Below are 13796 nucleotides of genomic sequence, written 5' to 3' on the forward strand. Positions count from 1 at the left end.
GGAGGGATGGCCACATTGCAATCCCTTCTCTATTCTCCTCTCGACATCTTGGGCACGCACACACACGTGCCTGGTGTGAGTTTAAGCCACCGGGTCTGGTAGTCAAACCGTGGTCGATTACATGGGAGTTCAGCGACATAGCCATTACGCTAACTGCTGGTCCTGATAAATCATTAATCTTAAAGATAAACTTTTTTGTAAAAATATTTTCCAACTGGGCCAGCAAATGATTAAGGCACTGGACTCCTACATTGCTGATGGTAGTCCAAATCTCGGACCAGCTACCTGAAAAATCATGCCAGGCATATGTGTGTGTGTGCCCAAAATTCGAAGCGGAGAATGGAGAAGGGATTGTGGCATGGACTTCCTTGCTGGGGCAATATTTCCCCCTTCCTCCTTCCTCCTTCTTCCCCCTCTCCCAGCCCCATTTGTCTGTCTATTTGGCAAGTACAACATACTCTATGGCCAAAATCTTAAAAAATAAAAAATAGAAAAATGTGTCAACCAAATCTGGTGAATGAGTTGAGAATTAAAACTGTTACTAAAGCATTGAATCTAAAACAAATTGTCATATAAATTGATAAGGGATAGGGTTCAACAGTTATCAAAAGCAACTTCTAAAAATAAATTTCAGAAATTTCTGTACAGCAATTTGTATACAGCCTGGAAATAGTAACTATTAACACTCTTAGCAGTCTGTTACTTCATAATCAAACCATTCTACCCATTGGTAGTTTCCATTTTCCCAAAACAAAGTATGTAGGGGGTAGAGGGAAGACATGAAAAGTTACATGAAAGGCATTTCCATCAAAGGTAGACCAGATCTCATAGGCCAGCCATCTAGCTTGAAGACAATTCTTGAGCTGGACAAAAAATATATATTAAGTATGATTTTAAACTATCAAAAATATTGGGGGATATAAATTAGTAGGAACACTTTAGAAAACCATTTGGTATTAACTAAATACTAAATACTAATTAACTAAATACTAAATACTAAAGTATGTCAATCTACAACTCAACAGTTCCATTCTTTTTTTTTTTTTTTTTGGGAGAGGTTTTTGCTATGGGGCGTGTGCGCTCACCAGACAGAGAGAGACATAGAGACAGAAAGCGAGAAATCACCCCCCCAGGGGGGATGGTCACGCCGCAATCCCTTCTCCTCCATTGGATTTTGGGCACGCACACACACACGCCCGGCATGAGTTTTAAGCCACCGGGTCTGGGACGCAAACTGCGGTCAACTACGTGGGAGTCCAGCGACATAGTCATTATAACTGCTGGTTCCCAACAGTTCCATTCTTAAGAAAGGAGTTTATATATCTACTAAAATACACGTTAAGAATGTTCACAGCAGCTTTATTATACATAAACAAATGTCTATTAAAAATAGAATAAATTAATTGCAATATATTTGTATTTAGATAGTATATTTCGGCTAATATATTTAAGTGATATATTTGGGCTACTCCTCTGGCAGACTACATTTTCCAGTTAATGTCATAAAACCAAGCAGAGACCCACCCCCTAAGAAGGGCTGGGCCTTCAGTTTCCCTTTTTTAGAGGAAAAAATGGAAATTCCCCAAACTGAAAATTACTAAGGGCTTAACTAAAAGTAAAGTATCTTTCTAAGTATCATGGAATGCAAGGTTCATTTAAATTTTAATAGCCTGAAGTAAGAGTTAAGACTCCAGACTTTGCTTGTCCTTATTAAGCAACAGGCCAAGAATTAGGGGCAAGATTCTCAAAACTCTCACTTAAAAGAAAGATAAGGAATTGTTGTTTGTTTGTTTGTCTTCTTGTGTTTTGGTTTTAGTTTGCCAGAGAAAGTCAGAGGAGAAGGAAGGGACCAGCAGTTAGCCTAATGGCTATGTCCCTGGACTCCCATGTAGTTGACCGCGGTTCAAGTCCTGGACCCAGTGGCTTAAACTCACTCCAGGTGTGTATACGTGCATGTCCAAGATCGAGAGGAGAATGGAGAAGGGATTGTGGCGTGGCCATCCCCCTGGGGAGCAATTTCTCGCTTTCTATCTCTCTGTCTCTCTGGGGAGCGCACACGCCCTATGGCAAAAACCTCTCCAAAAAAAAAAAAGGATCTAACTCTATAACTGATATAAATATGAAGACTAATAAAGGCCATTTGCTCCCCTAAATATTTGGGAGTTGGCATGTTGGCCAATATAAAGCTACTAGAGTTTGATAAGAATTTGTTAAGTCCTGGAAATTAAACTTAAATTCTACCTTTGGAAAGGGAATTTGACCTCATTGTTATCTCATGCTTCATTAACATACTCCTGTAAGCAAGCAGATGAGATTTCTCATTTTGTTCTTAGGCCATGTCATTGTTTGATCTCATTAGCAAGAAGAATTTTGTTGATTTAGTGAATAGAATAAACAAACCTCCTTTCACTGTAGCAAGGACAGATTTGCTTTACTTCTCTTATGCAAGAAAATACTTAAAGCCGTGGGAATTTAGCATTGTGTTTTAGAGTGTACAGATTACAGCAAGAATTATTCTTTGTAGGAAGCCCCAGAACTTTGGAAGTGTAGTAGTGAGACCTTCTGTGTCTATGAATCATGACTTTAAAATTAACTGGAGTTATTTCTTTTTCTGGAATGAGAAGACATTATCTAGAAATCTGTCCTGACATAAATATTTGAAACAATGAACTATGAATTTGAATCAAGAAAAGAAGATAGTAATTTTTTTTTTTTTAAGTTTGCTACAGGATATGTGCCTTGCGAGAGAGAGAACGAATGGGATATGATCATGCCACAATCCTTTCTCTGTTCTCAGGATTTTGAGCATGCATACACACAAGTCTGGTGTGATTTTCAATCTTCTGGGTCCAGGACTAGAACCATGGTTGGCCATGTGGGAGTCTAATTCCTAACCACCATGCCCCCTGCAGACCCTGAGGCATCAGTTTTTATAGTTTTTGTTGAGTTCATTCATCGTCACTGTAATGATGGACAGGAGCATTACACATAAATTAAATTAACAATTCATTTAGTCAGTCTCTTATTGGGCATTAAAATTGTTTATAATATTTTTGTTACTACAAATGTTTCATATCACAGGCTGGCCCTCTGCTATTTTTCTACAAAAGCTTTGGCTGACTTTCTTGAAACACTCTCATAATAAACATATTATCTTTCTTGGCCCTCTGGAAGGTCAACAAACAAAAACGCTTTGAGAATCCCAAAAAACTTGTTGATACCTTTGCTCTCGACCTGTCTCCTTTTGCTTTGACTGGACCACTTCTCCCTCTCGGTAGCCATTGCTCTGACTGTGCATTACCTTCAGGATCATACAGGCAGAAGTCAATGTCATCTGTTACAATTCTTCAGGAATTCAAGAAATGCTTCAGGATCTTGATCCCACTTGTTTGAAATTTCTGTTTTAAGCTCTATTCTTGTCTGCAGCTGATCTGGATGTAGTGGTTTGGGCACCATAGAACTGAAAGTTTGCTCAAATTTAATTTCTTCAGTCATAATTGTGTGAATCACCAACTGAGATTGCTGTTGTTTCTGCTGTCAATCATTGGTCCTCTCTGAGTAGGGCACAAATGAAATTAAGTTTTTCCTTGCAAATCAATATGGATGGTCTGCTGTTGTGGGCATCATCTTCAATATTATTTCCATCCTTAAAACTGAGTTATTTATTTGTAAATTGCTGATTGATTTGGAGCACTGTCCTCATAAACTTTTTTCTTTTTCCTTTCTTTTTTTGGAGAGGTCTTTGCTATAGAGCGCTTGTGCTCGCCAGAAAGACAGAGAGAGACAGAGAGATAGAAAGCGAGAAATCACCCCCGAGGGGGGATGGCCACGCCGCAATCCCTTCTCCTCTATTTTCCTCCTGGGATCTTGGGCATGCATGTATATGTGCCCTGCGTTAGTTTAAGCCACCGGGTCCAGGACTCAAACTGTGGTTGACTACATGGGAGTTCAGCAACATAGCCATTACGCCAACTGCTGGTCTCCCCTCATGAACTTTTTGTAAAGCATCAATGATTTTACCATTCTACACAGCCTTCATCAGAAATTGGGTTTGTTGTTTTTTATTTTAGCAGAACTCATTTTTCCCAAATAAGGCTCTTTTCAAACTGACACCTTATCCTTAGTGCCTCAAACTAGATCCCATTCTGATATGTCGTAACAAGTTAATATGTTTTTATTTTGGTAAAATAAAAAGGAAACCCATACATTATCTTTTTGTAATGTGTTTTACATGATCTTTTTTGAAGATGTTTATATTGAAATACACTATATAAGTATAATAAATATATCCATCAGTCAGTTTTCTTATGGTATGCATGTCCATGTTCATTCGTTTCATTGTTTCATAATATATGATTGTATACAAGTTACATGTTCATTTTTTGCTGATGGAAATTCTAGTTTTTTGCCTTTATAGCACTGCTGTGAACATTTTAAATTACATATCTTAGCATATGTGTGAAAGAGTTTCTGTAGCTACAAAGAATTTCAAAAATCATAGTCTCTCTCTCTCTCTTTTTTTTTAAAATGGCCAGAGGGCCTATAGGCTTGCCAGAAAGAGACAGAGAGAGTGAGAGAAAGCATTCCCCGGTGGGATTTGGTCATGCTGCGATCTCTTCTATATTTCACTGTGCCGTTGAGATTTTGGGTATGCACGCACGTGTGCTGTCATGTGTTTCAAGCTATTCAGGCTGGGACTGGAACTATGCAGTCAGGCATGTACAATAGGATCTGGCCCCCTTAACTGGTGAGCTACAGGACCAGCTCCATAACCTGCCTTTTGATTAGTGTTTGCCTGATGCACATTGTTAATAGTTTCATTTCTAGTCTTTTTACTTTTTTTTTGGAGAGATTTTCGCTATAGGGCGCGTGTGCTCGCCAGACAGACAGAGAGAGACATAGAGACAGAAAGCGAGAAATCACCCCCCAGGGGGGATGGTCACGCCGCAATCCCTTCTCCTCTATTCTCCTCTCGGGATCTTGGGCACACACGCACTCGTGCCTGGCGTGAGTTTTAAGCCACCGGGTCCAGGACACGAACCACGGTCAACTACGTGGGAGTCCAGAGACATAGCCATTACGGTAACTGCTGGTTCCCTATTTCTAGTCTTTATAGTGATTTAGGTATGTTTCTTAAGAATAGCACGTGGTTAGTTTTTATTTATTAAGGTTTTTTTGGCCATAGGATGCATGTGCTCTTTTTTTTTCTTTTTTTTTGCAGAGGTTTTTTGCTATAGGGCATGTGCGCTCACCAGACAGACAGAGAGAGACATAGAGACAGAAAGCGACAAATCATCCCCCAGGGGGGATGGTCACGCTGCAATCCCTTCTCCTCCATTCTCCTCTCGGGATCTTGGGCACGCACGCACATGCGCCCTGCGTGAGTTTTAAGCCATCGGATCTGGGACGCGAACCATGTTCGACTACGTGGGAGTCCAGTGACATAGCCATTACGCTAACTGCTGGTTCCCAGGATGCATGTGCTCTTTAGAGAGAGAGACTGAGAGAGACAGTGAGAGGAAAAGTGAGAAATCACCCCTCCAGGGGAGATGGCCATGCTGAACTCCTTCTTCCTTTTTCCTCCTGGGACCTTGGGCACGCAGATGCATGCACCCTGCATGCTTTTCTTTTTTTCCCTTTTTGCCATAGGGCACATGTGTTCTCTGGAGAGAAACAGAGAAAGAGAGATAGTGAGAGGAATTGCCTTGCCAAGATTTTGGGCATGCACACACGTGCGCCTGGTGTGAGTTTCAAGCTGCTAGGTCTGGGACTGGTACCATTGTTGGCCACGTGGGGGTCCAGTGCCTTACTACTAAGCCACCTGATGGTCCCAATGGTTAGATTTTTTTTTTTCAGTGCAGTATTTTTAGCTTGAAAATTTATTCCTAGCTCACCTGTCTATAGTGGTTCAGTACTTGCTGATTTCTTTTTTCTTTCTTTCTTTCTTTCTTTTTTTCTGATTTCTTTTTTCTTTCTCTCTTTCTTTCTTTTTTATTTATTTATTTTTTAGAGATTTTTGCTATAGGATGTGTGAACTCATTGGAGAGACAGAGACAGACAGAGAGACAGAAAGTAAGAAATCACCCTCCGGGCAGATGGCCACTCCACAATCCCTTCTCTACTAGTCTTCTTAGGGATTTTGGGCACGCACACACATGTACCTGATATGAATTTGAAGCTGCTGGGTTCAAGACTCCATCTGCAGTCAACCATGTTGGAGTCCAGTGACATAACCATTATGCTCTTTACTGGTCCCAGAGCTTACTGACTTTGACAGGGTTTGTCTCTAGGCTATGGGTTGTCTTAGTTATATGCCAGGTATCTACTTGTTCTGGGATCAGTAGCTACCCATGGCATGCATTTGTAATGAATGGTACAATGTTGGGAGTGCAAGAGAATGCAAACAAACTCAGTGCTCCTAAAACCTCCAGTTAGAAAGCTGAAATCTTGGGCCAGCAAAAGGCATAGCAGTTACGTTGTTGGGCTCCCACTGTTCTGACCCCGGTTCAAGTCCCAGACCTGGTGGCTTGAAAATCATGCTGGATGCGTGTGTGTGTGTGTGTGTGTGTGTGTGTATGTTTATGTGCCCAAGAAGGACAGTGGAGAAGAAGGGATTGTGGTGTGGTCATCCCCCTTAGGGGATGATTCCTCACTTTATTTTTCACTGTCTCTCTCTTTCTCCAGTGGCAAAAAGCCAAGCTCATGTAACTTTTTTTTAATGAGTGTTTTGTCTTAGGGTGCATGCACTTGCAGGAGAGAGAGACAGAGACAGTGAGTGGGAAATCATCTCCCGGGGAGAATGGCCATGCCACAATCCCTTCTCCATTCTCCTCCCAGGATCTTGGGCATGCATGTACACATGCCTGCGTGATTTGCAAGCCACTGGATCTGGGACTCAAACTGCTGTTGGCCATGTGGCACCATCTGGTGTTCCTTAACAAGTATATATATATATATATTTTTTTTTTTTTTTGGAGAGGTTTTTGCTATAGGGCGCGTGCGCTCGCCAGAAAGAGAGAGACAGAGAGACAGAAAGCGAGAAATCACCCCCCAGAGGGGATGGCCACGCAGCAATCCCTTCTCTTCTCGGGATCCTGCGCACGCGCCCGGCGTGAGTTTTAAGCCACCGGGTCCGGGACGTGAACCGCGGTCAACTACATGGGAGTCCAGCAACATAGCCATTACACTAACTGCTGGTCCCTCAAGTATATTTTTAAAATACTTAGACAAAGTATTTCTGTTCAATACTTGAATTGAATTTCTTTTTTGTTTTGTTTTTGCCTTCGCACCCGAAGGCAAAAACCTCTTTAAAAAGAAAGAAAGAAAGAGCCTGTAGTAACAGTATTGCCCAGAGTCCACAGAGTCAGTGGCCACAGCTCCATTTTCAAAGAGCCTAGAAAATGAATGAAATTGAAGACCAGATTATGCAGAAATGTCCCAATATATATATCTTGTATGTAAAATTGTGGGTTTTATGACAAAGTACCTTTTCATTCTTGGGTGGAGTGAACAGCAAGAAGTGAGATCTTTCTTCTTTCTTATTTGTATGTCTAGTAGTGTTTAGGGACCAAGGAAGGGAATTTGAATATTTTATCTTGCGTGCTACTGATCTGTCTTTTGAAAAGAATCAATAGACTATTTTAGAATTAGGTAGGTGAATGTACATTTTAAAACTGTGGTTAGCATAAAGAATCTTAAAGAAGACTTAGTTATCAGTCATTTACAAATTTGTTTCTAAGAATTATTCTATGACATTTTGTATTCTAATATGTATTATTGCATATTCATGAACTGAAACTTGTGTATACTTATTCTCTTGGATGGTAAGGTTGTAAATCTAGTGCTTGTAAGTTTTATTATGCTGATGATTGTGAGATTATTTTTAGTGCTTAGAAAACTTTTGATATCTTAAGAACTTAAATCCTGAATAATTATTTATTTCACCTTGTGGTTATGGGCAGGAAGAGCATTGCCTAGTACAAGGTGCTTTGATAATACTATTTAGGAGTTTTGGATTTAAGATAAAAAATATTGCTATAAACATGAACAAAGAAAAATCTCTGAGCACAGAGACTGGATTCTACAAGTATAAAATATAAAACTGGATTGCCTGAGAACCTTTTTTTAACGGATTATTTGTTTAATTTTATATCATTATTATTCTAATTTTATGTAGGGCATGTACACTCCCAGAGAAAGACAGAGAGAGAGAGAGAGAGAGAGAGAGAGAGAGAGAGAGAGGGAGAGAGAGAAAACAAGCCACTGGGTCTGAGATTTGAATTGTATTTAACCATGTAGAAGTTCAGTGCCCCAACTACCACTCACATGCTGGGTCCTGTTGTGAACCCTTTTTATTTATTTATTTATTTATTTTAAAAAAGAGAAATTTTTGCTATAGGTTATATGCACTCACCAGAGAGAGACAGAGAAACAGAAAGTGAGGGGAGTTGGCCATGCTGCAATCCCTTCTCTTTTCAGGATCTTGGGCATGCATGCACACTCGCCCAGATTGACTTTTTAAGCCCCTGGATCTGGGACTTGAACCACGTGTGAGAGTCCAGCGATGTAACCATTATTGCCATCTGCTAGTCCCTGGTCTATGAACTTTTCAAAAAAACTTTATTTATTTATTTATTTATTTATTTATTTATTTAATTTTTAATTTGACAAGAGAGGGACAGAGTGAGAGAGAAAGTAAGCAAGCTGCCAGGTCTGGGACTTGAACTGAAGTTGGCCATGTGGGAGTCCAGCATCCTTAACCACCACGCCACCTGCCGGCCCTTTCTGTGAACTTTTAATCTCCTTTGTGTATTTGTAATTTGGGTCTGCCCTCTTTGTCATCATTTAGCATGCTTCAGGTCAAGATGTTTCACCTCATAGTTTCCTAGGAGGGACACAGCTCTAATGGACAGAATCTAGCATTGTCAAGAAAGTATATTTATCATGCAAAACTTTCATCATGTATTCTAAAACTAACGTGGCTTATATGTTGTTTTAGTTTTTCCATACAGCTTCTCATTTCCTTTGGGATAATTGGGTTATCTGGAAATAAAGATAATTTACTAGCGCAGAGAAAAGAAGGCCTGTGGGAGGAGGGGCAGGTAATTCCATGGCAGCACTATGATTATGTGCCACTGCTAATTACCATGATGAACTTGATGTGCACACAGTGCTGATGAAATCTTGTGTCATTTTGTAGATATATACTTCTCATGTTTATTACACTGCAGGAGTAAAGTTTATAGATGGGGCAAGTATTACTCAAATTTTGATTCAAAAGGAGGCCCTTGGTATTGTGCTATTTTTATTTATTTTGAAAACAAAATAACCATTACTCCTCTTGCATTATTATTTTATTTTACGTTTTTTGCCACAGGGAATTTGTACTTGCTGGTGAGGAGAGAGACAGCTAGAGAGACAGTGAAAGGGAGAGTGAGAAATCATCTCTCACAAAGGGTGTGGCCGTGCTGCAATCCCTTCTTCTCCATTCTCTTCCTGGGATTTTGGGCCCGCATTCAGATGTGCCTAGTGTGAGTTTCAAGCCTCCAGCCAGGTCTGGGACTCGAACCACAGTTGGTTATGAAGGAGTCCAGTGCCTTAACCACTGTGCCACGTGCTGGACCCAGTAACAATTACTTCTTGTGATTACAAGATTACCAGTTTATGAAGTAAACTATAAAGTACAGGTGTAAACTTTATATTAAATCTGTTCTTAATTTATCTATGGATTTTATATGTTGGGTTTAAGAAGGCATTTGTGCACTCATGGTTATATTTAAATATAGCGTAAGTTTTTATGGCAGTGTAAAAAATATGTTAACAGGAAGATTTATAATATAAACCTTAGCAAATGGTTAAATTTATATTAATACTAATACAAGATGATGCTTTATGTTAGACTTTTAAGTGAAAAGAACCAAATATAATTTTATGTGTAGTATTTATCAAGTATATATACACTTTTTTTCTTTTTTAGAGGTTTTTGCCTTAGGGCGTGTGCACTCACCAGAGAGTGACTGAGAAAGTGAGGGACCACAGCTGGTCATATGGAATCTAGGGACTTAACTACTACGCTGTCTGCTGGCCCTTATTAAGTACGTGTGTGTGTGTGTGTGTGTGTGTGTGTGTGTATGTGTGTGTGTATTTTTCCCCCTCATGTACAGGGCATTTGTTCATAGGGAAGCCACACATTTTGTGCCCCTTGTCACAGTGACCTCAAATTCCTGTTGGGTGTGTTGTAAGCAGATGAGCCGCCATTCTCTAGGCCCCCTGCACTGAGCACGCCACATTACATATATTTTTTAAATACTTAGACAAAATACCTTGAACAGAAACATGTTCCAAATGATTAGGTAGATGTAGGGGAGTATTGTGTTGTAATACAATTTTTCTTTCTCCTTTGCTGGTGTTCCTTTTGCTTTTTCTTTACATGCTCATATACCTTTTTTTTTTTTTTAATGAGGTTTTTGGTTTTTGTCTTAGGGTGCATGCACTTGCAGGAGAGAGAGAGAGAGACAGTGAGAGGGAAAGTGGGAAATCACCCCCCCAGGGAGAATGGCCATGCCGCAATCCCTTCTCCATTCTCCTCCCAGGATCTTGGGCATGTATGCACATATGCCTGTTGTGGTTTTCAAGCCACTGGATCTGGGGCTCAGACTGCTGTTGGCCACATGGGAATCCAGCAACATAACTGCTATACCATCTGCTGGCCCTTATCAAGTATATTTTTAAAATACTTAGAGCAGCTTTTTTCAATACTTGAATTTCTGTTCAATACTTTAACAGAAATATGTTCCAAATGATTAGGTAGCTGTAGGGGATATTGTGTTGTAAGACATTTTTCTTTTACTTTGCTGGTGTTCCCTTTTTATTTTTCTTCATGATGAGCTCACCCCCCTCCCTTCTTTTTTTAAAGAGGTTTTTGCCTTAAGATGCAGAGGGAAAGTGAAAAATCACCCCTGGGGGGTGGGGTAGGTGCTTCAATCCTTTTCCTCTATTCTGGGATCTTAAGTATGCACACACCTTCACCCAGTGTGATTTTTCAAGCCACCAGGTCTGGGACTTGAACCCTGGTCAGCCATGTGGGAGTCTAGTCATGTAACTGCTATACCATCTGCTGGCCCCCATATTACTTTTGTAATGAGGAAAGTGTTCATTATTAGAATATATCTATAGCAATAACTTTGGTGGTCTTTATTTTTTTTGCCAAAGGGTGTGTGTGTTCACAGAGACAAAGAGAGAGAGAAAGGGAAAGGGAGACGGGGACAGCACCCCCAATATGGTATGATCATGCTATAATTCATTCTTCTCCATTTTTGCATCCTGTCGGGATTTGGAGCATGCACACGAATGTGCCCAGTGTGCTTTTCAGGCCATCAGAGGTGGGACTTGAACCTCTGTAGTTGACCCTGTGGGATCTGGCCTCCTTAACTGCTAGGCTATCGAGCTGACCTGATGATCTTTTTTTGGTCACTAATATAAATAATTTACATGTAATAAAAATAGATTTAGCAGGTGTGATATGCTCTATTTACCCTAGAGCCTGTACTTTTTTTCTATGATTTACTTAGTTGGAATGAAAAAGAGAAAAAGTTTCTAGTGCTGGAGACAAAGGACACCTTTTAATACATTTTCATATGATAATTGTTTTATACATATTATTTACCTTTGAAGTTACTTGTTTCAGGAAAGGAAAATATTAATTGATAATGGTACTTGAAATCTTTTATATTTAGTAGACTATGACAAGGGTTTCTTCTCAAAATAGAAAAATATTGAAATGAAGTTTCCTTTAGAAAATTTTATTTTAAATATTAACCTTTAAAACAATACTCTTTCTTTTCTTTGCTTCCTGACTAGGACATGTATTCCTCTGAGAAACTTTGGACAGCAGATTTTGGTTTAATATCTGATTGGGACAACATACGGAGACATTTCCAGTCATGAGTAAGTGTGCTTCTTTATTTCATTACAGTTACCTAACAGGAGCGTTTGTAGTATTGTACTTTAAAAAACTGCTGGACAAATTGGAATTTTGTTACCTCAATGATCGAATATTCTGATTCTGTCCAATACTGTCCACTTGTTGCTAGTAAAACAAGGAGATAGTTTCTGATGTTTGATGTATTATAAGAAGTTAGAAACTGTTATAGTCCATTTGTACTGCTATAACCATACCTGAGGTTGGGTAATTCATAAAGAAAAAGAGATTTGTTTCTGACAGTCTTGTAGGCTGGGAAGTCCAGGGTTGAGGGGCCTCTATCTGGTGAGGGCCTTTTTGCTGTATCACTCCATGGTAGAAGATGGAAGGGCATGAAACAGAGGGGCTGAGGAAGCAATGAGCTCATCTCTGGTTAACTAACCCACTCCAGAGACAATGGCATTAATCCATTCATGAGTTAATCACTTTTCAGCGCTGTTGCACTAGGGTGTAAATTTCTACCACATGATCTTAAGAGAAAACATTCACACCACAGCAGATGTGATTCGGAAATCTGTGCCATTCACTACTTGGCTGATGTAGTTCTTTTATCTATTTTTGTTGTTGTTGTTGTTGAGTAGTCATTGGAAAATGACTCTCTGGAAATACAAATAGGGAACATTGCAGTTGACCATAATTAATAGATTTTATTTTGTAAAATTTAGTTATTGGGTAACATGGACTAATTATATTTAAGCCCCCCCCCAAAAAAAAACCCAGAATCTTTTTATCATTTTTTTAAAGTTTATTTATTTTATTTTATTTCTTATTTGAAAGAGAGAGACAGGCATCCCCAACAGGGTCCTCATGCCATGATTGAACCTCAGTCTCTGCCAGCCTGAATCATGCATGCCTGGTGTGCCCAGGAAGGTTGAAGGTTCTGGCATGTGAGGATATCCTCATGTAGGACCAATTGCATTACTGCTATGTTACCATCTGCCCCATCAGTATTTTTCATAGACCAAAAAAACCCTGAAGCCATCCTGGATTTAGCCAGAACATGTTTAAAGTTTTTCATTTATGATAGGGAAAGCTTATTATGTGCATGTAAGAGAGGCACCCTCAGCAGGGCCTTATCATACCATGATTGGCTTTTTTTTGAGAGGTTTTTGCTATAGGGCGTGTGCACTTGCCAGAAAGACAGAGAGACAGAGAGACAGCAAGAACCACCCCCCCACACACCCCCTCAGGGGGATGAACACGTTGGAATCCCTTCTCCTCCATTCTCCTCTTGGGATCTTGGGCACATATACACACACATGCCCGGCATGAATTTAAGCCACCGGGTCCGGGACTCGGACTGCGGTTGACTCCATGGGAGTCCAGCGTTGTAGCCATTAGGCTATCTGCTGGTCCCAAGCATGATTGCCTTTTCTTAGCCCTCCAGCTCATTGATACGTTGAGTATGCCCTGTGCACATCCCTGGACTATTTCAGGTAGACTGGGCTGGGGATGTGGGACCAAGGTTGGCCATGCGGCTTCCAGCATTGCAGATCAGTTCAGTATGCTATTGGCCATGCCACTCAGGCTGGGCCCTAATGTTGATGTGAATTTTATCTTTTCAGTTGTAAGGGAATAGTATATGTAATATTTTCTGTCATAAATTTCTATTTCATCAGTTCAGGCTCATGTAATTGATCTCTCTTCTGTTGAATTTGCAGGGTTACTGTGGTCTGATCTTTCTGTTTACATTCTGGAAGTTAACATTCATTGTTACTGATCTTTCCAGTGTTGTCTCTACAGTTAAGTTGGCCATTCTCTTTGTTGTGTTTTATACTCTTATTTCTGTGTGTCTGCGTGTCTGACTTTAGTTCTC

At 40.0% G+C, this 13796-nt stretch overlaps 1 protein-coding gene and 1 non-coding gene across 2 annotated transcripts in view; one reads left to right on the plus strand and one right to left on the minus strand.

Annotated features, from left to right (window-relative positions):
* The window catches only part of USP6NL (USP6 N-terminal like), a 222538-nt gene that overhangs the window by 31127 nt on the left and 177615 nt on the right, over positions 1–13796 (plus strand). Inside the window, exon 2 of the mRNA XM_006150020.3 lies at positions 11860–11946. Within this exon, the coding sequence (XP_006150082.1) occupies positions 11943–11946 (4 nt within the window). The 5' untranslated portion in view covers positions 11860–11942. The remainder of the gene's footprint in view (positions 1–11859; positions 11947–13796) is intronic.
* On the minus strand, positions 10156–10287 carry LOC114008047 (small nucleolar RNA SNORA11). The gene has a single exon (XR_003549616.1). It is a non-coding gene; the product is annotated as a small nucleolar RNA SNORA11 (small nucleolar RNA).

This window comes from Tupaia chinensis, unplaced genomic scaffold (assembly GCF_000334495.1).
Source record: "Tupaia chinensis unplaced genomic scaffold, TupChi_1.0 Scaffold000275_1, whole genome shotgun sequence".
In the NCBI taxonomy this organism is placed as follows: Eukaryota; Metazoa; Chordata; class Mammalia; order Scandentia; family Tupaiidae; genus Tupaia; species Tupaia belangeri.